This window comes from Equus przewalskii, chromosome 5 (genome assembly GCF_037783145.1).
Source record: "Equus przewalskii isolate Varuska chromosome 5, EquPr2, whole genome shotgun sequence".
Taxonomy (NCBI): domain Eukaryota; kingdom Metazoa; phylum Chordata; class Mammalia; order Perissodactyla; family Equidae; genus Equus; species Equus przewalskii.
The window spans coordinates 13,301,110-13,327,125 of NC_091835.1; the positions used below are offsets into that span (position 1 = coordinate 13,301,110).

Consider the following 26,016-nt stretch of genomic DNA (forward strand, 5'->3'; position numbering starts at 1 on the left):
GGTCAACAGTGTCTGAGTTTTAACTGATTGCTGTCGTGTGGGCATGTGAATCCAGCTTTGCCAGAGACCTTGATTTTTCAACAGACACCAGCAACCGGGATTTTCTATAAGTCTCTGAATATTTATGTTGATATCTAACTGAAAAAAATTAATGACACTGCGTGTGACAGATAAAACATGAATGTTGGATTTAGTCTCTCAGCAGCCAATTTGATGGCTCTGGTCTCAAAAGGGAAGGAGTAAATGGTGCTGGGATTGTGCGGGGTGAGTTTCAAGGCTGTTTAAGGCAGAGGATTCTTAGTTAATTCTCTCTAGAGCAGTTGTGCTTAAGTTTCTCGTTCTATGATCCACTTCTGGAGCAGATGACAGTGAGGCCATCTAACATATTGCCATTTGTGATGCACGAAATAGAATATTTGGCCTTTACCAGAAGTAAAAAGATCTACTATTTTCAACTACTTTCTTAGAGGTTTTATTTTCAGATTTGGATGGCAACCCATTGCCGACAGTGTCCTTGGGACAGGAGGGATGGTGGGTTGAGCTGGGCATGAGGACTTGAGCCTAACGGTGGGAACTGAGTGGCAGACAATAGCAGAGGCAGAGACTTCCTGGGTTCCTGGGACCGAACTAACGTCCAGGGCAGCTTAAAGATCCAAATGGGGAAATGAGCAGAGACGAGCCGAGATATTCATCGTGGCAGTCTGAAACCAAGAGAACGCGAGCCAGAATGAAGCTGGGAGTGATGCTTGGAGTGAGAGGTCACAGGTCAGTGCGTCCCAAGGCTTGCTTTCTTTCTTTTTTTCCGTTAAATAGAGCAGTGGGCTCTATTTGAGAAAAGAACAGTTATGCGAATCTTGAGGGATCAGAGTTCTCACCTAAAATATCCTTTTATCACTTCTATGTACACAATATTTAAATATGTCATCTAAGTCCTATCTTCTCTCCTGGCTCTCATGTGCTGATAATAGCCATGTGGACTTACGGAGCAGAAAGATGAACTCAGCTAAAGTCTCCTAATTTAGGACTGGGCCTTTGGAACGGCTGCTGAGGGTGAATACACAATGATTTTCCCGAACTCGCCTCTGCGTCTGGAGGCAGCTCAGTTCAGTTGCACGGCTGCTGCTGTTGGCTAGGGGAGGGAGGGAGGCCAGAGGGTGGAATGTGTTAGTGGTTACCCATCCTGGCTGAACGTCAGTCACAACTTTGATACAAATACAGATCAGCCAGGATAGGCTGATAATGCTGCAGTGACAAACAGGCCCTGAATCTCAGGGACCTTAACACAACAAAACGTATTTCTCACTCAGAATCTACCTCCAACAAGGTTAGTGGGGAGTGAGCAATGTGTGTGTGTGTGTCTCTGCTATCTGTGGTCCCTCGGGGACTCAGGCAGATGGATCTGCATCTTCATGTGCTTCAGAGATGACTCCATCAGGGGAAGGGATTGGGCAAAACCACTCACTGGCTTTTAAGGGTCTGCCTGAAAATGACACGTCACTTCTCTTCGCATTTCAATGACTAAAACAAGTCTCATAGTCAAGTCTAACTTCAAAAGAGGCAGGAAAGTGCAATCCTACCACAAATTTACAGACTTTAGAAACAGAATATACGTGAACAGTCCTAATAATTACCACCACCCTCACGATTCTGACTCATTATGGCTTCTGCAAATCAGTCTGCTCATCTAGGTTTGGAACCCCCCTGCCTGTCTGGCTGATCTTTGGAGGATTTGCCCAGCTGATGTTCAGGTCCTTTCCCTGGCTTCTTGGTATGGCATCATAAGTGGTGAGTAGGATGTATTCAGCAGACGTCCAGCGCAATGAGCCACTTTCAGTAACAGCTCACCCACTCTTCAAGAGGGAACAAATTGCAAAGTAACTGTATTTTTTATTTCTATCAACAACAAAATACTTCCATAATTTCACATCCCATTGCTTTTAGGAACACATATATTACAAATAAAGGAACTCCACAAACTTTAAAGATTAGTATTTATCAACACTTTTGTACACATACACAAATATTTTAATATAATGGTATCTGAAACGTTATTCATATAATTTTAGCACTGTCATAAGTATGAACTAAAAAGATTCTTTTGAATTTGGTAAAAACCATATATTTTACAATCTTCTATTTACATTTGAAATATGCTTAAATGTTACAAAAACATTCACTTTGACCTTTAAAATATGTGTACTTGGACTGGGTACTGAACATATTGTAACCGACAGCAAACTTATGGTTTGCTTCTGAGCTCCACATTCAGTGGAATTTCATGGCAAATATTCAGCTTGGCTTGATCAATGCCACTCAAAGAAAAAAAACAACATAAGAAATGTGCAAATCTGGAGGCTGGCAAAATTCGCAAGCTAGCGAGGTAAAAAAAAAATATTAACACCATAAAAACTTCGAATAAATTAAATCTATCTTTCTCTTCCCCGAGATTAGCTGCAAATTCAGAAAGTTCTCTTAGAGGTGGACCTGACTTGGCAGACTTTCCCTCAAACGTCTGTGCTAGTTGACACGGAGACTGTGGGCACAGCTGGAGTCACTTTGCTAATTATTCGAGTGCAGGTTCGTTCCACTCCGCGCCTTGATGGGTCGTCCCTGCACATAATCTTAGGACAAAACGCAACACAACACAACAAAACGGTAAGAGAGAGGTTCATGTCATTATCTCCAAACACAAAATTAAAACCCAGAACAGTGATTTTTCTAATTCCCCATGGGACATCTGCAAATTTTGAAAATGCACTTATCAAAGTAGACCTGAAGAATTAAAAATTTTTTTTTTTTTCCAGGGGTAGATTTGCCCTATGCTAACATCTGTGCCAATCTTCCTCCTTTTATCCACCTCCCCACCCACTGCAAAGCCCCAGTATATAGTTGTGTAAGTACTTCTAGTTCTTCTCTGTGAGCTGCCAACACAGCAAGGCTGCTCACAGAGTGCTGTGGTTCCATGTTCAGAAACGAACCTGGGCCGCTGAAGTGGAGTACACCAAACTTTAACCACTAGGCCAATTTTTTTCCAAGCCCATGTAGCCATTTTGGCAAGATTTAAAGTAGCTTCACAATACTCTTCAACTACCAGATATAGCTGTGGAAATGCTTAAAAAAATCTTATGAATGCATCTAATTCCAGAATTTTATTTTATAAAGTTCATAATTCATAAACTAGTATAAAACATATATTTATAAAAAATATAAAAGTTTATAATTTATCTTCTTAAAATCGACCAACAAAGGAAACATCTGAAACCTCACTTAAATGTTTGCATTAATGGAAACATAAGAAAAAAAAGTGTACCTTGACCTGATTTTACTTTTGAAAATGACGTTAATATGCCTAAATAATACTTTCCCGTCAGATCTGTTCAAATAACGATACGTAAACACAGAAACCCCAGGCACCTCTAAAATGGATCTCTCTACAGAAGAGACTTCGTAAATATTTTACATTTCTAGTTATGAAGGTTTTCCCACTAACTTCACAAATTGCTAGGCTTCAGCGCTCCCCTGTTCCAAGATAGAATTGCCACTTCTGTGCCTGCAGAGCATGCAGCGTCCAAGTACCTCACACTACGAATTAATTATCCTTATGATCAGTGTCACAAGTGCTGCTTAAATAATTCGGCAAATAATGTGTCTAAAGAGTATCTGCCTCAAAGAGGGAAAAGCCGTTGCATCGCACCTGCCTGGCACCGTAGCATAGTGGACCTGCTCCTTTCTCTGTGTTTTATATTTGAAATCCATTACCACCATTGATTTCACTACGCCATTATCCTTCTAAATGTTTAAAGAGACTCCAAATGAGCATTTATATTTCTGTTTCATCCAGATACTTGTATGAATTACTTTCGTCTCCAGCACAGAAGGCTTTGATGATTTTTGGCTATTTATAAAATAGTGTGGTATTCTGGCTGCCTCTAAAGGTAATTATTGCCTGCTTGTCACTTTAGCAACTTAAACTGCTTCATCTCAGCATCTCCATCTTACACACTAGCATCCATTTGATCTTGTTCTATCTCTTTTCTTATACTGAAGGTTCTTTCATTAAATAGGTGGCTTCAGAATACCCTTTTAACTAGGAATTTTCTGGGCACTCTTGGAGTGAATTGCATAATTAATTTTTTTTTTAAAGATTGGCATCTAACAACTGTTGCCAATCTTCTTTTTTTTTTTTTAATTTTATTTTTTATTGCTTTTTCTCCTCAAATCCCCCCAGTACATAGTTGTATATTTTAGTTGTGGGTCCTTCTAGCTGTGGCATGTGGGACGCCGCCTCAGCATGGCCTGACGAACAGTGCCATGTCTGCGCCCAGGATCTGAACCAGCAAAACCCTGGGCCGCCAAAGCTGAGCGAGCGAACTTAACCACTCAGCCACTGGGCTGGCCCCTGCATAATTAATTTTATTTCTATTGTCCTATTTCTATGTCTATCTATCCATTCTAACTCTATTTTTACTTTTTAGAAGTTCAATGGTATAATTTCCCTTTTCACCGTAATTACACACGTACCTATTTCCAGAATATGTGCATGAGTAGATAGGTATGTGAAGGGATTCCTACGTTACGGATTATAGTTCATTCATTTATTATAGAATTATGCTAAAATTTGACTACCTTTCTCTCCACAGAGTTCAAACCCAAATATTATGGTCAGATGTCTTTTCATAAAAAAAATTGAGAAGCAAGAAAAACTTTTTTGTTATAAATCTGAGTTGAGATAAATACCCAATTTCTTAGTCCCACGGACTTTACAGGACCGTATCCTTTGCTAGCTGTTCCTGATTTCAGGAAATTGCTCATTACAACCAACCCGAAACACTTATCAAAGGTTGTCCTGAACATAGCTTATCTTGCTGTAGATAATTTATAAGTTTGCTATGGAAAGTCCATACTTATGATTGATAAGTATCAATTAAATAGTTCGTCCTCTAGAATCTCCCCTACAGAATTAGAAGCTTATGTGTTGTCCTTATTTTAATCTAAGGGAGAAATGTGGAATGGCCACATAGTAGAGTAAATCATTTTTAAGGAAAACTTTTCACGAAGATATCACGTACGCTATGGTCACTGTCCAATATAAAGACCTATGTGACAAATACCCATAGAAGCTCAGGACCAGCAGAAAGTTGATCTCTCCTGCCAACAGTTCTACTTGTTTTACTGAGTAACAAGACCTGTGCAATACATCATTTTCTTTGCGTCAGTCTCCAGGAAGCACAGAGTCAAATTTTGCTTTTCTGAGCAAAGGTTTTCTGGAAAAGAAATTATTTTTCCTCTCCCCTTAATCACCTGGTCGCTGTCTTTGTGTTTTTGTTTTAGCACTTTGGGATACAGTGAATCTTTGGTTTGGTTACAAATGAGCACAAATATATTTTAGAAGTTGGTAATGAATGAATTTTCTTTTTAAAAGCTAAGGTGTTAACTTCAGCTTTACTCAGTAGGCTTTTTTTTTTTTTTTTATATGGGCGCACCTTGAAATGGAAATCAAGTTGTTCTAATTAAATAAACATTTAGAGAACACTAGTCACGATGGAGGTGTCTGGGGAAAATGAACAGCTAGGAAGAGATAGGTGGAGCAAAAGGCCACAAAGGGAGAGTAGACATAAGGAAAGAAAAACATACCACTTTTGCTTACAGTACTGAGGGAAATACTAGACACAGAGGAACAGAAGCTGTATAAACACGGACCTCGACAGAGCTGCCAGGAAAAAAAGAGAAACGCATTTTTGCCCGAAGTTTCAAGGTCAGAGGCAATTTACAGTTGGAAATAAGCATTTCTTCACCACCTTTTCCAACTTTCAGATGCACTGTTTGTTCCTTTTGTTTCACTCTCAGATTTATGATTTCCCCACGCTATCAAGGCATCTCTCCTGAGTATTTGGTTCCCACGACCCTTTAATAATCTCAAATCAAGACTTCCTCCACTAGGAAACCTATTGAGGGAGATTAATTCTCTCCAACATAAGTCAATTAAGCATTTCCTTCTCTAGCCGCTAGGGAGAGTTTAAGATGTGGGTAGAAGGGGATGAAAAAGAAGAAACAAAACACATATGGGAAAGGCAATTAGAATAAAGGATTCGTAGCACACACTTCACGTTTTATGAATAGTGTTGATAGCGCTAGGCCATTTAAGGAAAGGAAAGGGAACTAATATTTAATGAGTGGAACTATGCATGAGGCACTATTGGGAGATTAGTTCAAATGCTCTCCCTCAATTATTCTGTGAAGAACACATCTAACTCCTGGAGGGGACCACAGTGATGAGAGGTCCAGGTAGAGTGTGAGGGTTGATGGATGCTGGGAAGTATGCCAAAAAGCAGCACTTGGCTTTCAACCACTTGATTCTCAGCACCCCAATACTGTGACCAGTGAATGTCCACATTTTGTGCATTGCCTTACAGAACATGCTGAGTACACATCAAAAATCATAGATGACTTGCTTGTGGGGTGGGGGATTGAGTTTTATCCTAATTCTGCACATCTTCAAGACTGCAGGCAGTCTTGACCATAAAAGGGCATGACCCCAGTCCTAGTGTTCTTCCTGAGTACGATGCAGAGAGCCCTAGTAGCAGAAGTGTGGAACTCCACATCACAGCATGGCAGTTGTGAGGTCCTAAAGCACGGGTGACTGGAGTGGCAGAAAACCTTAGTGGGAATGCCACCCAATGTTCCTTGGTGACTAACAGTACCCATCTGTTCTAGAAAACCAACAGCTCATAGGATAGCGATCAACATTTCTGAAAACTGTGGAAAGCATATGAGTTCTCATCATCTTTTTCTACAGATTTTTTTCCAAGCTGATCTCTTCTTTGAGGAAAGGGGTGTTGTGCATGGGGGAGAGAACAACTCAGCAGTGTGGTGTTCATGGGAGGTACAGTGATTTCAGCAGCAAGAAGAGAGACTCTTTCTGGTCCTTCTGGCATTGGGGATAAAACAGATACTTCCTATGACCCAAGCGCATGGGCCACCCCACGGAAGGCCTTACCTGCTCGTTCATGATTGTGGAGAGTTCACCAAGCATGTCCTTGTAATGGGACCTCAGTTCTTCCTGGTACTCCAGCTGGTCCTCCTTGATGAGGCGCTCATTCACATCAAGGGCCTGCCCACAGGCATCTGCAAATTGCCTTTAGTGACAGAAATAAAGAATTAACCACCAGCCAATCAAAATCAGGCTGCTGATATACTCTACCACCTGCAAGAGGGTTGGTCAGGTGTCTTCCTGGGGAAATTCATGACTCCTTGTCTGAAAGAGCCTGAGAAAGAACATCCCAAAAAAGAAAAGTTACCTGAAGATTTCCTTCAAAAGCTTTACTTGGTTGTCAGGGTATTTCTTTGCATTGGTTTCTTCAAGAAAAGCTCGTGCGTAGGCCATTGGTCCAGCATTAACCTATCGAGGAGAAGAGAATTGGCTGAAGGTTCCTCCTCCATGGAGCCTTCTCCACAGCTGGAAGGAGTAGCAACTGTGGGCACCAACGTGTGGCACCCCAATCCTCCCACATTGCCTTGTAGACTACTAATTTGTTATCTGTCTTATGTGCTGTCTCTCAACTAGTCATTAAGCTGCTAAAGGATGAATCAGGCTACACTTCACTACCATCCTTCCCAAACTTCAGTCACTTACTTGCTCACCATTTCACACTTCTGCCATATCCACATACTGCTCTGTTATTTTCTTAATATCTTTGAAAACTAGACTCACTTTTATTTACTTATAAAATAAATTTAAGTTTAAAAGCTGTGAAATCAAATATTTAATGTGCTGGGGTTTTTTTCTATTAACTTTAAAATAAACACATAACTATTAATAAGAGACATTCCATGGTGGTAGTGGTGTCTGCACCGCCATGGAAGTCACTCTTCTACTGTATTCCCATTGACAGTCTGGCTTAGATTCTGGCCCAAGGAGGCATTTATCAGATTTGCTGAATGAATGCACAATGCCAGATACTGTTCAAGCTCCCACATATGAGTAAGCTCACACTAGTGAAGGAGTCCCTATTCCTTAGTGCTTATAGTCTTTAAATGTGGCTGTGGGGCTTGGAAGGACTAAGGTGAAAGAAGAAGGAAGTTAATACTGGATTTGAGCCGTCTTCAGATGACCATGATTACCAGGTATTGCCAGTGTGGTAGAATGTGTAAACAGTACTGGAAGCTCTCCTCTGCTTCTCCACATCCAATCTCCACTTTCCTCTGCTCAGCTCTGTGCTGAGGGAAGCTGCCCCACCTGGAGTATAACAATGGTTCTCTTGCCTTCTGGCTCTTTAAAATGTATTATTATTTTTTTAGAGTCAGCATGGAGGACACAAACACGGGGTGGGTAGGGAAGAGGAGAGCCAGGTCATGATCAGGATCAACATTCCTGATTTTTCCTTGGGCTCCAATAGAGCTCTGCGTGGCATTGTTATTGGCAAGCCTTTATTTAAAATTTTAATACTTTGTTCATTATGAACTTTTGGCACTATTTTTGATTTTTAAAAATATTGCATTAAAATATTATTTTATCTTGATTACTTAGTTGTTTTGGTGCCCCCTTAAATTTTGTGCCCCAGGTGAGTGCCTCACTTTCCCCACCCTATCTTAGCCCCAATAGGATATTTGGCCCCAGGGCTTCCTTCTCGCAGTCCTTTAAGCAGAGGCCATGCCTGTCTGTCTATCATCACCTGGCTCTCCCAGCCCTCTGTCTGCTTCCACTAACCCTTCTCTCTCTTGAGTCTTCAAGTCTAGGGAGGGTCACAGCCCTTTAGTGTTGCTAGTTCTTGTGCCTGCCTTTGTTAATTTTCCTAAATGCTGCTCACACTTTTTTAAGTGGTCTAATTTATTATATTTTCTTTAATCACCCACTGACAGAATGCCATCTGCTTTTTGTTAGGACCAAAAGTCAGATAAATATTGAAGGACATTTTATGAATTAATGAACATTTCTCAAAAATTTGTTTATAAGTGATGTCTGCAACACGGTGGAGTGAGCTGTTCCCTTTATCTCTCCCTCTTTGAACTAAAACTAAATGGACATTCATTGACCAATGGAGGATACCCACACAGCACAAGAGGACACCTGAGAGACCAATTTAGCTATATATCTGAAGGTGGATGGACTAGTTCCCCGGGAAGTGGTAGAGAAATGTGAGCATCCCCCATCCTTCCCCAGTGGCCCTGTGCACATGCTTGAACACTTTCCTGGCCAATGCGAGTACCCATAGTACCGCTGTGGCCACAAAAGTGGGAATGTGCCTTGGTGTAACTGTGAGAAGAGGCAGTGGCAGCTTTGGGCCTGCAAATGAATGCTTTTCTGGCTGGTGGGAGACCCCATCCTCCTGCTGTGGTCCCAATGAGTGGCCCAGGCTTGGACCCCATGAAGAAGCCCTGCCCACAAACCACAGGGCCTGGCATGACCATAAGAAGAGGTGGTGGCATATATTTGTGCACATGCAAATGCTTTCCTGGTTGGCATGAATGCCCATAGTAGCACTGCAGTCCCACAAGTGGAAATGTGCCTCGGTGTGGCAGCAGCCCTGAGTCTGCGTGCGAATGCTTTCCTGGCTAGTGGGGGCACCCATTGGACCCACAAAACTTCCAGCAGATGGGATGGAATCAGATACACAGCTCCTGCTTCCTCCCAGCGATAGCAGGTGAAATCTGCAACCTGATACTACCACAAACGCACTGGCAAAAGATTAATCTTTAAACACTATGAGAAACTACAGCAACAATTCAGAACAGAAGGAAAAAAAAATGACAAATCTCCAGAAACCAACCCTGAAGTCACAGAAATTTATAATCTAAATGAGAGAGAATTCAAAATAGCTGTCATAAAGAGACTCAAAGAGTTACAAGAAAACTCAGAAAGACAGTTAATGAACTCAGGAATAAAATTAATGAGAAGAAGGAATACTTCATTGTAGAGATTGAAACTATATGAAAAAAGCAGAAATTCTGGAAATGAAGAACACAATTAATGAGATAAAAAATAATCTAGAATCCTTAAAAAATATAGCTGACTTTATGGAGTAAAGAATTAGTGATTTAGAGAATATAAATATAGAAATGCTTCAGATGGAGGAGGGAAGAGAACTAAGATTTTAAAAAAATGAAGGAATTCTTCAAGAAACATCAAACCCAATTAGGAAAAGCAACACAAGGATTATAGGTATTCCAGATGGAGAAGAGAGGGAGAAGTGAACAGAGAGCTTGTTTGAAGCAATAATAGCTGAGAACTTCCCAAACCTGGGGAAGGAACTGGACTTGCAAATACATGAAACCAATAGAACTCCTAATTACATCAATGCTAAAAGACCTTCTCTGAGGTATATAATAGTAAAACTGCCAAACTTCAATGACAAAGAAAAAATATTAGGAGCAGCAAGGCAGAAGAAAATAACCTACAAAGGAACTCCTGTCAGGCTTTCAGCTGATTTCTCAGCAGAATCTTTCAGGCTAAGAGAGAATGGAATGATGTATTCAAAATACTGAGAGACAAAAACTTTCAGCCAAGAGTACGCTATCCAGTGAAACTCTCTTTCAGATACGATAGAGGAATAAAAACTTTGCCAGATAAACAAAAGTTGAGAGAGTTCATCACCTCTAGCCCTCCCATACAAGACATTATTAAGGATGTTCCCATACCTGAAACAAAAAGGCAAAGGTCAACAAACCTTTGAGCAAGGGGATAAATAGAAAAAAATCAGAAAACTACAGCTCTCTTTCAGAACAGGGTAACAAATAATTAATTATAACTTAAAATATAAAGGAAAGAAAGCATCAAAAGTAACTATAAACACTTCAAATTAGTGACAAATTCACAACACAAAACAGAATAATTTGTGACAATAACTCAGAAGGGGACAAGGAAAGGGATGGAGCCTGCTTGGGCTAATGGAGATAAGAGGCTATCAGAAAATGGACTATCTGGGGCTGGCCCGGTGGTGCAGTTGTTAAGTGCACACGTTCCACTTCTCAGCGGCTCGGGGTTTGCTGGTTCAGATCCTGGGTGCGGATATGGCACCGCTTGACAAGCCATGCTGTGGTAGGCGTCCCACATATAAAGTAGAGGAAGATGGGCATGGATGTTAGCTCAGGGCCAGTCTTCCTCAGCAAAAAGAGGAGGATTGGTGGCAGTTAGCTCAGGGCTAATCTTCCTCAAAAAAAAAAAAGAAAGAAAATGGACTATCTCATCTTTGAGACCTTCCAAACCTCAGGGTAACCACTAAATAAAAAGTCAGAGCAGAGCCAGAATTCATTAAAAAAAAGAGAAAACTGAGAAAACCTCCAAAGAAAACCGCTAAAATGAAACGGCAGTCAGAAGTACAAAGGAAGAGAAACAATGGAACATAATGGAAACATAGAACAATGAGAAAACAAGAGATAAAATGGCAATATTGTGTCCTCATACAACAATAATCACTTTAAATGTAAATGGATTGAATTCTCCAATCAAAAGACACAGAGTAGCTGGATGGATTAGAAAATAAGACCCAAGAGTATGCTGCCTCCACGCAACACATCGTAGCTCTAAAGTCAAACATAGGCTCAGAGTTAAGGGATGGAAGATGATACTCCAAGCAAATGGCAAGCAAAATACAGCAGGTATAGTCATACTTATGTCAGACAAAGCAGACTTCAAGATAAAAAAGATAATGAGAGACAAACAGGGGCAGTATATAATGATAAAACGTACTTTCCTCCAAGAGGACATAACACTTACAAATATATATGCACCTAACACAAGAGCACCAAAGTACACAAAGCAACTATTAACAGACCTAAAGGGAGAAATTAACAGCAACACAAAAATAGTAGGAGACCTCAACACCCCACTTACATCAATGGATAGATCATCAAGGCAGAAGGTCAACAAGGAAATAGTGGATTTAAATGAAATACTTATCAGATGAACTTAATAGATATAAATAGAGCATTCCATCCAAAAACAGCAGAATACACATTCTTCTCAAGTGCACATGAAGCATTCTCAAAGACAGACCATATGTTGGGAAACAAGACAAGCCTCAATAAATTTAAGAAGATTGAAATCATATGAAGCGTCTTCTCCAACCACAATGTTATGAGACTAGAACCCAACTACAAGAAAAAAGCTAAGAAAGTCACAAATATGTGGAGACTAAACAACAAAGTACTGAACAACCATTGGGTCAATAGAGAAATCAAAGGAGAAATTTAAAAATACCCGGAGACAAACAAGAATGAAAATTCAACATACCAACTCTTGTGTGATGCAGCAAAAGCAGTTCTAAGGTGGAAATTCATAGCAATACAGGCTCGCTTCAACAAACAAGAAAAATACCAAATAAGTAATCTTAAGCAACACCTAACAGAACTAGAAAAAGAAGAATAAATGAAGCCCAAAGTCATCAGAAGGAGAGAAATAATAAAAATGAGAGCAGAAACAAATGAAATAGAGACTAAAAAAACAGTAGAGGGGTAGCCCCAGTGGCCAAGTGGTTAAGTTCAGCATGCTCCAATTCAGCAGCCTGACTTTGGTTCCTGGACATGGACCTACACTGCTCTGTTAGCAACCATGCTGTGCTGGTGACCCACATTATGAAAAAAAAATAGATGAAGATTGGCATGTATGTTAACTCAGGGCAAATCTTACTCAACAAAAACAAACAAACAAACAAACAAAAAACCAGTAGAAAGAATCAATGAAACTAAGAGCTGGTTCTCTGAAATTGACAAACTTTTAGCCAGACTCACTGAGAAAAAAGGAGAGAAGTCTCAAATAAATAAAATTAGGAATGAAAGAGGAGAAATTACAACGGATACCACAGAAACACAAAGGATTATATGAGAATACTACAAAAAATGATATGCCCACAAATTGGGTAACCTAGAAGAAATGGATAAATTCTCAGACTCATACAACCTACAAAAACTGAATCAAGAAGAAATAGAGAATGTGAATAGACCTATCACAAGTAAAGAGATTGAAACAGTAATCAAAAACCTCCAAGAAAACAAAAGTCCAGGACCAGATGGCTTCTCTGGAGAATTCCACCAAGCATTCAAAGAAGATTTAATACCTATCCTTCTCAAAATATTCCAAAAAATTGAAGGAGATGGAACACTTCCTGAGTCATTCTATGAGGCCAACATCATCCTGATACCAAAACTAGGCAAGGACAACACAAGGAAGGAAAGCTACAGGCCAATATTGCTGATGAACATAGATACAGAAACCCTCAACAAAATATTGGAAAACCAAAAACAGCAATATATTAAAAGGATCATATACCATGATCAAGTGGTATTTATACCAGGGATACTGGGATGGATCATCAGCCGCAAGTCAATCAGTGTGATATACCATATTAACAAAATGAGGCATAAAAATCCTATGATCATCTCAATGGATGCTTAGGCTCAATAGATGCAGAGAAAGCATTCGACAAGATCCAACATTCATTTATGATAAAAACTCTCAATAAAATGGGTATAGAAAGAAAGTACCTAAACATAATAAAGGCCATACATGACAAATCCATACTCAACATCATACTTAGCAGTGAAAAACTAAAAGCCATCCCTCTGACAACAGGAAGAAGACAAGGGTGCCCTCTCTCGCTACTCCTATTCAACATAGTACTGGAGGTTTTGGCCAGAGCAGTTAAACAAGGAAAAGAAACAAAAGGAATCCAAATTGAAAAGGAAGAAATGAATCTTGCTGTTTGCAGATGACATGATTCTATATAAAGAAAACCCTAAAGAACCCATCAGAAAACTATTAGAAATAATCAGCAACTACTGCAAAGTTGCAGGGTACAAAATCAACTTACAAAAATCATTTGCATTTCCATATTCGAATAACGAACTAACAGAAAGAGAACTCAAGAATACAATCCTATTTACAATTACAACATAAAGAATAAAATATCTAGGAATACATTTAACCAAAGAGGTAAAAGACTTATACACTGAAAACTGTAAGACATTACTGAAATAAATTGAAGAAGATATAAAGAAATGAAAAGATATTCCATGCTCATGGACTGGAAAAATAAACACAGTTAAAATGTCCATATTACCGAAAGCAATCTAAGATTAAATGCAATCCCAATCAGAATACCCATGACATTCTTCACGGAATTAGAACAAAGAATCCTAAAATTTATATGGAACAACAAAAGACTCCGAATAAACAAAGCAATCCTGAAAAAAAAAAGAACAAAGCTGGAGGCATCACAATCCCTGACTTTAAAATATACTACAAAGTTATAGTAATCAAAACAGCATGGTACTGGCATAAAAACAGACACACAGATCAAGGGATCAGAATCGAGAGCCCAGAAATAAACTCACACATCTGTGGACAGGTAATTTTTGATGAAGGATCCAAGAACATACAACGGAGAAAGGAAAGTCTCTTTAATAAATGGTGTTGGGAAAACTGGAAAGTCACATGCAAAAGAATGAAAGTAGACCATTATATTGCACCATACACAAAAATTAACTCAAAATGGATTAAAGACTTGAATGTAAGACCTGAAACCATAAACTCCTAGAAGAAAATATAGGCAGTACACTCTTTGACACTGGTCTTAGCAGCATCCTTTCGAATACCATGTCTACTCAAGCAAGGGAAACAAAAAAAATTAACAAATGGGACTACATCAGATTAAAAAGCTTCTGCAAGGCAAAGGAAACTGTGAACAAAATGAAAAGACAACCCACCAAGTGGGAGAAAGTATTTGCAAATCATATATCTGACAAGGTGTTAATTTCCAAAATATATAAAGAAGTCATACACCTCAACAACAAAAAAGCAAACAACCGGATCAAAAAATAGGCAGAGGATATGAGAAGACATTTCTCCAAAGAAGATATACATGGGCAACAGACACATGAAAAGATGTTCAACATCACTAATTATTAGGGAAATGCAAATCCAAAACTATAATGAGATATCATCTTCCACCTGTCAGAATGGCTACAATTATCGAGACAAAAAATAAATATTGGAGAGGATGTGGAGGAAAGGGAACCCTTATACACTGCTGAGGGGAGTACAAACTGGTGCAGCCACTATGGAAAACAGTATGGAGAGTTCTCAAAAAATTAAAAATAGAAATACCATATGATCCAGCTATCCCACTACTGAGTATTTATCCAAACAACTTGAAATCAGTAATTCCAAAGAGATTTATGTACCCCTATGTTCACTGCAGCATTATTCACAATAGCCAAGATGGAGGGACCTTGAGGGTATGAGACAGAGAAAGTCCAATACTGCATGATTTCACTCATATGTAGAAGATAAACAAACACATGGATAAAGAAAACAGATTCGTAGTTACCAGAGGGGAAGGGGGCTCGAGGATGCACGAAAGGGGTAAAGGGGCACATATGTATGATGATGGATAAAAATTAGACTTCTGGTGCTAAGTATGTGCCATCTATACAGAAATTGATAGAAATGTACACTTGAAATTTCACAATGTTGTAAACTTTTATGATTTCATAAAATAATTGAAAAAAATTGTTTTTGAACAGTTATATAAAGCTCGTAAAGACAGATATTTATGACAGCCATGTTTATTCATTAATTAATTCATTTGTTTGAATTTAGAGTGTAGAATATAGTTTACCCAGAGAAGAGGGGATGGGAGGTTTGAAGAAGAAGAAATTTTATTTCAGCCTAACTCAGGAAAAGCTTATCTCCACGTATTTGGCACCATCGACATGCATTTACAACTCAACAAAATTTTAAAGACTCAGATGAAGGTGCTGGATGGTATCACAAACAGATAAACATTTCTTATACCCTTTGTAAAAAATTCCAAGGGCATTTTATACCGGAGTTCACTAGCTGTGTGCAGCTCACCTGTGGGCGTGCTTACCTTCACACTGACACTTCCTTGGAGTTTGAGCTGCAATCTGATCATGTCCACTTCTTCCATTGTGCAAAGCTGATTAAGCTCAGAAACTTTCTTGGACATCTCATCAATTGCCACTTCAATAGGATTCAGTTCTGTGCTCGATTGGCTTATGACTTGTATTCTCTTCTTCACATAAGGGAACAAGTGACTTGCTGCACAAAAGCAATACAAGACATTTAGAGGGAGAGGGTTAGTGAAGAGTCAAGGGTTCCCCATAGGCCAGATGATCTTGTATTTTTTCTTGGCACATAGCACATTCCATCCTGCACGTTTTCTGTGTACATGAGCTATTTTTTCTCCCACGTGCCGTGTTCTCCTACGTCTCTTAACTTTTATCCCAGCTACTTTCGCCTGGCATACTCTTCCACACTGCCCCTGCTGTGGCCTCATTCTCAAGGCAGGATTAAGACCTCCAGAGTCTCTAAACACTGGAAAGGTGATACCTTCCACTACAATTTGTAACTCAAATGAAAACTGCACTAAACCACAATAAAGAATACCTAAATATATACTAAAGAGTATATATTATAATAGCTTTGTTCTAGACTTTTTTTTTATTACAAACATTCCGGAAGGTTACTGAAGGTGAATGTTTCCCGTAATTTGGATGTCACTGCAGTTCACGTGTCTATTGCATAATCCAGGATTGCTGAGCTCTCAAGACAGCTTAGGCACCACTCGTCCAGAATGCCCTTGCCCATCCTTCCTCTCAGTCTGCCTTTGGAGCCCCTCCCGTGTGTTCTCGTTTCATCTCTCATGCTGTGCTCAAATAAAATTTTTGCTTTACTTGGCTCCTTCTCCTACCAGACTGTGAGCACCTGGAGGGCAAGAATTGAATTTTATTTATTTGAATTGCCAGAACTGTGCCCAACACCTAGAGGCACTGATTAAATGCTGAATAAATGACAGGAAGACGAGCTCATAGAACAGATCTAGTAGTACAGGAAGTGGTATTGATCATCCTCTGCATTCATTGTACAGATGAGGAACCTGAATTCCAGGGTGGTTCAGAATCTTGCCTCAAAGCACACGATTCTGAGAGCTGCTATCCCTGAAGGAACTCAGGGTACCTCCAGGGAGAGAGGAGCGGTAAGTTGGGACTGCCTTTCCCAAGACACCGACACCATGACCTTTACGACTGTAAGATCTAAAGGGAAGAGGTGTATAAAGTAGCTCTACTGACAATTTCCCTTCTGGTTGATTCCTCAAGGCCCTCTTGACAGAGAATAAAGAAGGGCAAGTCTCCTCTTCCTGGCAAACCTTTCCAACATAGCACATTGTGAGTACATGTCTGCCAGACTGGAATGTCTTGATATCCCCTAGTACAGCCTAACAAGGGAATGTGCATTGGCACCATCGCTCATGCGCAGCTGCTCGGCAGGCCGGCACCTACTTGTCAGGACCGTGCGCCGTTTGCACTGCTCCTCCACGCCACCATGCTTCTTGCCCGACAGCGTAAAGGGCGTCTCAAAGACAAAGCGGTTGATGTTGTGGTGCATTTCGAAATCAGTCTTCCGGTCCTCTATTTCCTTTTCCTCAAAGAAGGGCGTGACATAGGTCACCTGGATGTAGGCATATTTGGGGTCCAAATCCTTGGGGTTTACCTGTGTTACATTATAGTGAAAGAAGGAGTGGTGAGCCATAAGGTGTTCCTGACAGAAGCAGGAAGTTCTGTATTCCCCCCAGTTGGCATCCTGAGGGGGCTGTCTCTCTCCCCTTGGAGAGAAATGGGCATCGTATCATTTCGGAGCTGGGTGGGACCCCAGAAAGGGTACCTGGCTGGACTGTGGTGAAGCAGCCAAATGGTGGTGGAGGTAGGATTGGAGCCAGCTAATGAAGTAGCTGAAGCTCCTCGAAATGTAAGTACCTGGCTGTGTTATATTATTTAATCCTATTTTCTTTCCCTTCTGTAATGAATGTTCTCATCTTTGTCTAGAATACAAGCTTCTTGAGAGTGGAAATATATCTTTTTGTCCCTCTACAATTCAGCCACGTACCTAGACCCGGGCCAACAGCTCTGCACTTCTAATGTCAAGGGAGATTCCTGTCTATTTGGTGGATTACTGATGAACTATCACACAAATGCAAACATTTTTATTTGCAATTTCTCTAATTCATTCCTTTATCTGCAATAAATCATTTAATATAGTTTCTTTACTACTTCTGCTTTGGTGAATAGGCATGACAAATAGCTAGGAAGACAGGCTAGGGGCGGAGGGGGGGAGGAGGTCCCAAGAAAAGCCAGGATATTGCTCTTGTTTCCTTCCAGGTTGGAAGAGATGATTCACAGCCTCTTTCTCATGGTACTTTGAAGAAATTTCAAACTTCATCCAACTTTCTCCATGTGTCTTACCCATCCACTGCCTATCCAGTTCCAGAGATTTAAGGGAGCTCATGAACTTCCTTGTAATGCTGCTAATAATTACATGGTAAGATGAGGATAATTGCATCATTTTACAGATTAAAAAAAAATTGGAGATTCAGAGGGACCACCTAATTTCTCCAAGATGGGACACTAGCCGATAAGCGGTGTCAGGGTGGAATGAAGACTCCAGTTGTTCTGACATCACATCAGGCATTTTTCTCATCTCACTAGGAACTCTGTACTTTCTATTTAGGAGTGCCACCATGGCAGTGCCTCTAGTTTTGTCCACCATTATGGGAGAAGGGATTGTGCCTTTCAAGCTAAGGAGGAGAATGATGAACACATTTGTAACAACTTCTGCCCAGACCCAGCAATCTCATGGCCAGACCATTGTGAATACCAACTTTATAAGAGGACAAGGGAAAAAAGACCTCTTTTGTGGTCCAGTAGAGGCCTATACAATTGGGCACCAACTAGCTTTTCTGGCTCCATCTTCTGCCACATTCTTCTCTCCAATCTGTGTCTCAAAGACCTGCCCTTCTCTAAACATTCTCCCTTTCATTCCTCCTTGTCACTGCATATGCAGGGCTTCTCAGAATGTCTTATGTTTCCAGAAAACACCTTCTCACCTCGCAATTCCCAGCTCAAACATCACCTCCTCTGTGAAGCACTGTCCAGCCAAGAATGAGCTGTTCGGGGAGCCCTCTGCCCTGAGCTTTCCTTGTATGACTTGGCATGTCTCCCGTGGTACTTGGACGCACTCTATTTAATTGCTGTTTGCACACATCCTTCTCTTTTTAGCCCCAGGTGATCTCTGTGACCTCTGGAAGGAAAAGACTGTGTGCGCCCCAGCTCCTAGTTCTGGGCCTGGCATGCAGTAGGTGCTTAACAGAGGCTGGCTGAATGAATGAAAGTGTATTAGAAGATTCTGAGTAATCTCATTAGAGGATGTAAGCCTTTGCTTTCTGGAGCCATGAGGAGGTTAACTGGATGTTCACAGGTTAATGCGATGTAAGTGGCAAGTCTGCTACTATCACAGAGGATAATTTCAAAATTGGTATGACTCAGAAAGACCTCTATGACCAAATAAATACTTTTTGCTGCTTCCTCCAAGTCCAATATTGGGCCCAATCACTTTAACCCTTTGGTTGTAATTCAAATGCAAATAACCTATAGGAAAAGTAGAGAATTTAGTAAGTTGTCTCTAAGATTACCTAAAAGTACTCAAATAAACACACATAATGTTTCTGACCCCCCCCGAAAAAAAATCACTAGTCAACCAACCAATAAACAAACAGGTAAAACATCCAAAATAGTTTAGGTAGTTTACTTTGCGTGGTCAGGCAGAAAGTGAAAATTTTAGTAAATGTAGCTAAAAAATAAATGTAGTTAAAAAATAAAAAAAAGCCGATTCTTTGCACTTGCATGAATATTGATTCTCCTCTACCTTGTTGGAGTCCTGGATTATCTTCACGTTGTCTGCTCCGAATTTATCTGCATAGAGCTTCAGCAGTCTTTGGGAAATCTCAGAGAGACCTGTCAGTTTAGGCTCTTTATAAATATACTCTTTACCTTCTTCTTCTTCAAAAAACCCCTATGGAAGACACATAATGGACCACCGATTTTATTAGAGGACTCCAATCGCAAATCACAAACACAACAAAAGCCATTTACTTAAACAATATATCCAGTCTGTTGGTTGTCATCCAAGGCATTGATTAGCACCCTCTGCAATCAAAATCAAAGAAAGATCCAGTGAAGAAAACAAAATATCATGTTAGAATCAGTCATTGATGTAAGTATTTCCTACGCAGGCCAAAGAATCTCATGAAATATCTTGCACGTCTTTTCACTCTTTGTAGAAATGAATGGTAATACCTGCTTGCATATATTTTGGGGGAAGAATGCCCTCATGTGGCAGCCTGGGGTAGAACGTAGAGTCTGGAGTAAATTTTGGCATTTTTCAAAGAGCAGTAATGATTTTTAATAAGGTCTTCACGAGTCTTTGAAACTAACAAAGGAAACACTGTACGCCATGGAACGCTATCTAACGAGCTGATACGCGTCCTACATCATTTCAGACGAAACGTTGAACACATAACAGAAATTACATGTGGTATGCTTCCAAGTACTATTATTGCTAAAATTACATTAATCCGTCTTCAGGTGGCTGAGGTAACTTGGCTATATGCAAAGTCATTATTCAATTTCCTTTACTAATAGATCTTTTACATTCTTGCAAAGCTAGACCTTATAGGATCGAAAATAGTAACCTTGCCATCGTTTTTATGCCATAGGAGCAAGTAGGTTTTAGTCTCTATTAATTTGCTTGTCCGGTCTGAAACAGGGGGAAGGGAAGATCCCATGATCTGAGGATAACTATGTGAGGCAATCTTTTTAGTTCCTTCTCTTTAAGAGAGACAGAACGTTTTTCCTGTGGAATACATGTCGCCCCAGAATACTCGACTAAGTCTGGAGTTAGGAATGCACTTGTCTCTCATTTCTTGTAACTACCGAATTTGCCTCAAGGACATGGCTTTTGAGGGCTGAGTGAAGATACTGGAGGTCACAAAGAATCTTAGCTGTATTCTTCTTGTTTATCATTTTTGAGTATTTTAAAAAATATTCATTATATGTAAAAAAATGTATAAAATGTTCCATTGCTGTATTTTTCACAGCTAATGTGAGGCAATCTAAGAATAGTGATTAAAACACGTCTGTGTGGTCCTTTACACTTGTAAAGCACTTTCACCCATGTAAATGTGGTCATCCTGAGCAGCATACTTTGTGTCATCAGTGAGCTGTAACAGTACATTTGTGGAAGCCAAGGCACATTTTCCGACACAGGTCTTGTCAAGCAGGTAATTGCCTGTTTCCTTGTGCATCTCCCTAATTGACTCTGGGCTTTTTAAAGGCAGGAAAGTGTCTTGTTGAACACTGAGTGTCCAGTATTTAGCACAGTGTCTGGTCTTTAGGGGGATGTCCCTCCACATTTGTTGAATGAATAGATAGATAAATGAAATAGTTCTTAGTGGACATACATCTTAAAAAGGTACATTTGCACAAGTTATAACTAGAAAAGATTCCATTGTTTTTAATAAAGACATGTTTATTGAATCTTTTCTTTGAGAAGTGTTCAAGACCAAACAGCTGATTATGAGGACCTTGAGCCTAAACTACGTAAAGAAAAAAGTGACGTGTGATGTTGAAAGCAAGAAAAGCAGCTCCCTATTGTTCCTCTAGACTTTGTAGGGGTAGTAAGGTCTGGCGCCGTTCCCACATGACTTCCAGCTTGCTATGTTTTTTCTCTTACTGTCTTTGTAGAGTTTTGTCTGATTCAAGGTCAGAAGTGAGTGGCTAAAATTGACAGACTGACACATCACAAAAATAAGACTTCTGAGACCATCAGCCGGAATCCCCACAGGGCAACAGCTAAAGCAACATTTACAACTTCCATTTCAATGAGAAAAATCTCTCCAAGTCCCAGGAAAAGATTCTCTCATCATGGTGTGGGAAACTAGCACAAAGAGACATTTTCACTGTGGATTTTTTCCCCTAACAAATTTCTGAATCCAGAGTTAGCAGGAAAGGAGTGGTGGGAAGCACGATTTCACTGACATGACTATGACCTTTATGGCCTTCGTCATGACCTATGACTTTCTTTCATCCCTACTCCTTGGTCTGGAGGATGGGAAACAGTACAGACTCAGAAATCTATTGGGAAGCCCCGAGGACACCACCTGGTACACAATAGGCCCTTGGTGGGTGTTAGCTACAATGAGGATGATGACAATAATAAAGAAAAAAATTCTATGTCAATAAAGCAACTTGAGTTCCAGCTAACATGCAGGGAAATGGCTTAACTGAGTTTTGAGCACTTAAAATACATATCTTCAGCTTCTCTTGCATGGGAACTATACTTTTCTTATCATAAAAGGTCTGTTGATGCTCATTTCAACATTTTGGTAAGTGATTGATCAGAAAGAAACCGTGATTAGAATTTATTTAGTATTTATTTATAGAGCATGGAGATAGAAACCTATTGAGACTCTTATAAAATGGGTATAAAGGAGCTGGAGGAGCAGAATAAAAAGTATTTAATCTGCTGTCTGCCAGGGATGGTATAAGAGCTTTTGAAGCCAGAAAAAAGGCAGCTCTGAAAAGGTTTGGAAGGTGTGCTTACCTTTTTACCCAGGGAAGCCTTCACAGCAAAGCCCACTGAGCCACAGGACTTAACTACCTTAAGGAGGGTTTCAATTTCAGCTCTGTCTATGAAATAAAGGGTTTATAGAGACACAGGTGGTGAAAACCCAGGGCAATTTCTCTTTTGCTTTAGCCCAAAGATGATGAGTAGACTGCCTTTCAAGGTAACAGGAAATGTGACCTGTGTATTTTCCTTGCTAGTTTGATTTTTTTAAAAAACGTCATTTTACGTGGCAATAAACACTCCGGTCTATTGTGTTCAGGAAATAGCACATGTTCTAGTTAAACAAGGATTTTCAGTCAGTAGATTTAACATGCATGAATTATGAAACTTTAAGGCAACAGATTATGATAAAAATGTACTGCTTTATGGTCATTTATTCTGACAATGAAAATCACTGACTCTTTCTTAGAAGTTTTTGCAGGTACTTCAGAATCTTGCCATGCCCCTGGGTCATTATTGGGATGTCAAATATAAATGCCCCTGCTCTTATATTTGACTAATTCAAAGTTCACAAATAAAGGAATGCATTCAGAGAGGAATCTAGTGTATAAAAGATGGGTCAGAAAGTATTAAAAATAGGCTAAATGTTAAGAGAAGAAAAACTACAAGAAGGCAGAGAAATGGTTCCACATAAATATGAACTCAAATATATATGGTCTATATCAGTGACCTTCATATAGGTGGGGAGCCAGAAGGGTGTATCACATCCCAAAATGGAGATGGTGGTTTTTCCAACCACACATGCACCTTCCCTCCTCCCCAATCCCTTTTCTATCAAGATTCTGAGATGCATCTACACCTGCGAAGGCATGATTGAAAATCACAGAATCTACATCCTTTGGTGAATAAAAGAAAATTCCCCCAGGTCTTTCACTTAATTCATTCCAGGGGCATCTGATCTTTAAGTTATGCAATGGGCATTCACTCGCTTGCTTTCATGCTAAATACCAGAGCCTAAGGATTTCATTGATTACAGTTGATGTTTGATCATCACTGCTGTTTCATTGCTCTGGAAATGAATACTTCAGGGACACTGTGGGGGATGCTTTATATAGGTTACGCTGTGTGAAATTTTCATAGTCAATGATGCCAGGTGTTGCTTTAGAAAATTCATGCTATGCAAGACTTGCATTTTTAAAGTTTCTGCCGTGAAAGAACAGTTTGCAACTTGTTTTTAGTGTCTGGCTCATTGCAGACATAATATTAACTACTCTAGCCAATAGTGTAAAATGAAAGCACTAGACCACATGGGACACTAAAAGATTGACCCAAAGGCTGTTGCCGAGGCAAAGAACCTATTGCATATTATATTTCCATAGTCTTTGTAACATGATTGCAAGACATGTCAATTTGGATATTAAAAGTGAATTTTACAGGGACGTAAAGTACCATCATGAAAATGAAATAATTTCTGACCATGAGGATTATGCTAATGAAGTAGTCAAGACTATCTTAGATCTTCAGAACCTTCATTCTGCACAAATCTATTTGGCATTTCTTTATCAAGTGTGAAGTGAAATGCACTGTGTGCTCCTGCTGAATGCAATAGTTCACACTCTCCATTCGGTGTCTTGAGACAGGTATTTGAATATCATTTGAACAATGATGACTGAGGCTCTAAATTGCTGCTTATCAGGACAACCTCCATTAGTTCTCCTTGTTCAAAAGCGGCTGGCGTTTGAGCTTATAGAGTACCATGCTTAGGTATGTACTTGAGTCTACAGATTTAACAAGACACTTTGCCTTTGAAGCTCAGGTTGGAATTTTTAATAAAGGACAACTGAGACTACTGGCAGCATTAAAACCAAAAGCCAGGTGCACAATCGGTACACTTTATTGAGGAATCTGTAAAAAGAACAAAGTTAGGTCATTTGAATGTAGCTCTCCCCCTTCCTTCCCCATTGCCCCCTCAGTCTATTTAGTAGAGGATTTTTGAAGTATTCTTTTAGTAGATGAGTTAAGGACCCATGACCCCAAATTTATAAATGAAGGTAGAAAATACTGACATGGTATGGACGTGGGAAGGGATTTAAAGAATTACAAAAAAGTATGTACTGGTCAGACAAACAGACCTGAATGTGGACCATGTGTGGATACTGAAAGAATTTGTCTTTCCAGTGTAATCAACTATAATTATGTTGAACTACATGAAGTCGCCATTTTTGTAAATAAAAAAATGGTTGGACGTGGGCAATTTCAAATGGTTCAAAATAACACAAAGAAAATTCTGTGTCACAGAGCTGTAGTTACGGACGTGTTATTACTGCCTTGGCTTGTCCTTCGAATTTCTTACATCGCTTCTTTCTGCATCTCTGGAGACTTAACCTGACTACTGGGTAAAGTGGGTAAAAATTTAGTTTCAGGACCTTGGGAAGGTGCTTGTCAAAGGCCAGCAGTCCAACTTTTGAAATTCTGACCACCATGCTCTTCTTAATCAGCTGCAACTCATAGTGGCTTCAAACGAATCTCCAATGCTGAGTCTACTTTATATATATTTCAAATATGTGGTGCCCATGTTTACCTGTGTGTTTATGTATGTGCGTTTGTGTGTGTGTATGCAGGTTTTCAAACTCCACCTATCTTTGAGCAGAAAGATAATATATATGAAAAATAAAGGATACATTTTTGTAATTCAGATAACTGGAATATACACAATTTAGTTCAAGAAATGCAGGATGACTCTGAAATGAATGCAAGCAGGATTATCTCACCTTTGTACCCAATGTTGATTTGCACAAAACAGTTAAGGTTCAGTAAAACCATTGGGAGGGAAGTGTGAGCATTATTAGAACATGCAAATAGCGAGAGGGACAGAACTTACCACAGCCTGGAACCATCAAGACCAAAAGAAGAAAAGAGTAAACATCTGCATTAAAATCTAGTCGGAAAGCAGCATGATTTGTTTCCAGCTGTTTAGGAGCCAGTATCTTAGATATTGGTTGGAATAACCTTCAGTAGGCAACCTGGTTTTCATGACCAGAGTGTTAATGGCGGCCCATGATATTTTGTTGGAAAGATCACCTGAAGGGTTGTAGACTCAGATCTGGGTTAGCTGAGTGCACATCTTGTGGGCTACGCTGTGCTGCTCCATTAGCCTGTGGCCATTCCCTGGAAACCTTGTCCTTCCCCTACAATCTCTCCACTCCCACATCCCCTTCCTGATAGGGTTTTCTGCCATTTTTTTGGGCTAAAGTTTCACCAAGCTCAAAAATGTTTATTTTCCATTTATTGTTGACTTTCAAGATATTTTCTTTTCTTCCTCCTCCTCTCCTGCAGATTCCCACGTTTCTCTTTCCCCAAAATACTCTATCACTTTACATAGTTCAGATTCTTTTCTGGGGACTCCCAAATGTCTAAAGTCAGCTTCTTTCTGTAGATTGTCTCCCCACATCTTTGTTCTGCACACCACTAGCTTTCACTGTGTGCAACAGGGCCTTTCATGAGGGGCTTAAGAAAAGGAAATGAGAGGGCCTACAGCCAGTCCAACTGCGAAAATAAAAGAATGGAATGTTTATCCACAAGAGCAATAGTCTGAAATA

General features: G+C 39.8%; 1 protein-coding gene across 30 annotated transcripts in view; it reads right to left on the bottom strand.

Moving 5' to 3' along the window:
* Positions 1-1,867: 1,867 nt before the first annotated feature.
* Positions 1,868-26,016, bottom strand: part of DOCK10 (dedicator of cytokinesis 10) — a 263,891-nt gene continuing 239,742 nt past the window's right edge. For 16 of the 30 annotated variants that reach the window (XM_070619966.1, XM_070619971.1, XM_070619960.1 and 13 more), the window contains 7 exons: positions 19,718-19,864; positions 17,299-17,509; positions 15,867-16,057; positions 7,299-7,399; positions 6,998-7,136; positions 5,635-5,710; positions 1,868-2,621 (listed from right to left, as the gene is read on the bottom strand). In XM_070619966.1, coding sequence (XP_070476067.1) covers positions 2,560-2,621; positions 5,635-5,710; positions 6,998-7,136; positions 7,299-7,399; positions 15,867-16,057; positions 17,299-17,509; positions 19,718-19,864 — 927 coding nt within the window. In that variant the 3' untranslated portion in view covers positions 1,868-2,559. Of the gene's footprint in view, positions 2,622-5,634; positions 5,711-6,997; positions 7,137-7,298; positions 7,400-15,866; positions 16,058-17,298; positions 17,510-19,717; positions 19,865-25,144; positions 25,305-26,016 lie in introns of those variants that run through there. The other 14 variants (XM_070619963.1, XM_070619973.1, XM_070619968.1 and 11 more) reach the window with 2 other exon arrangements.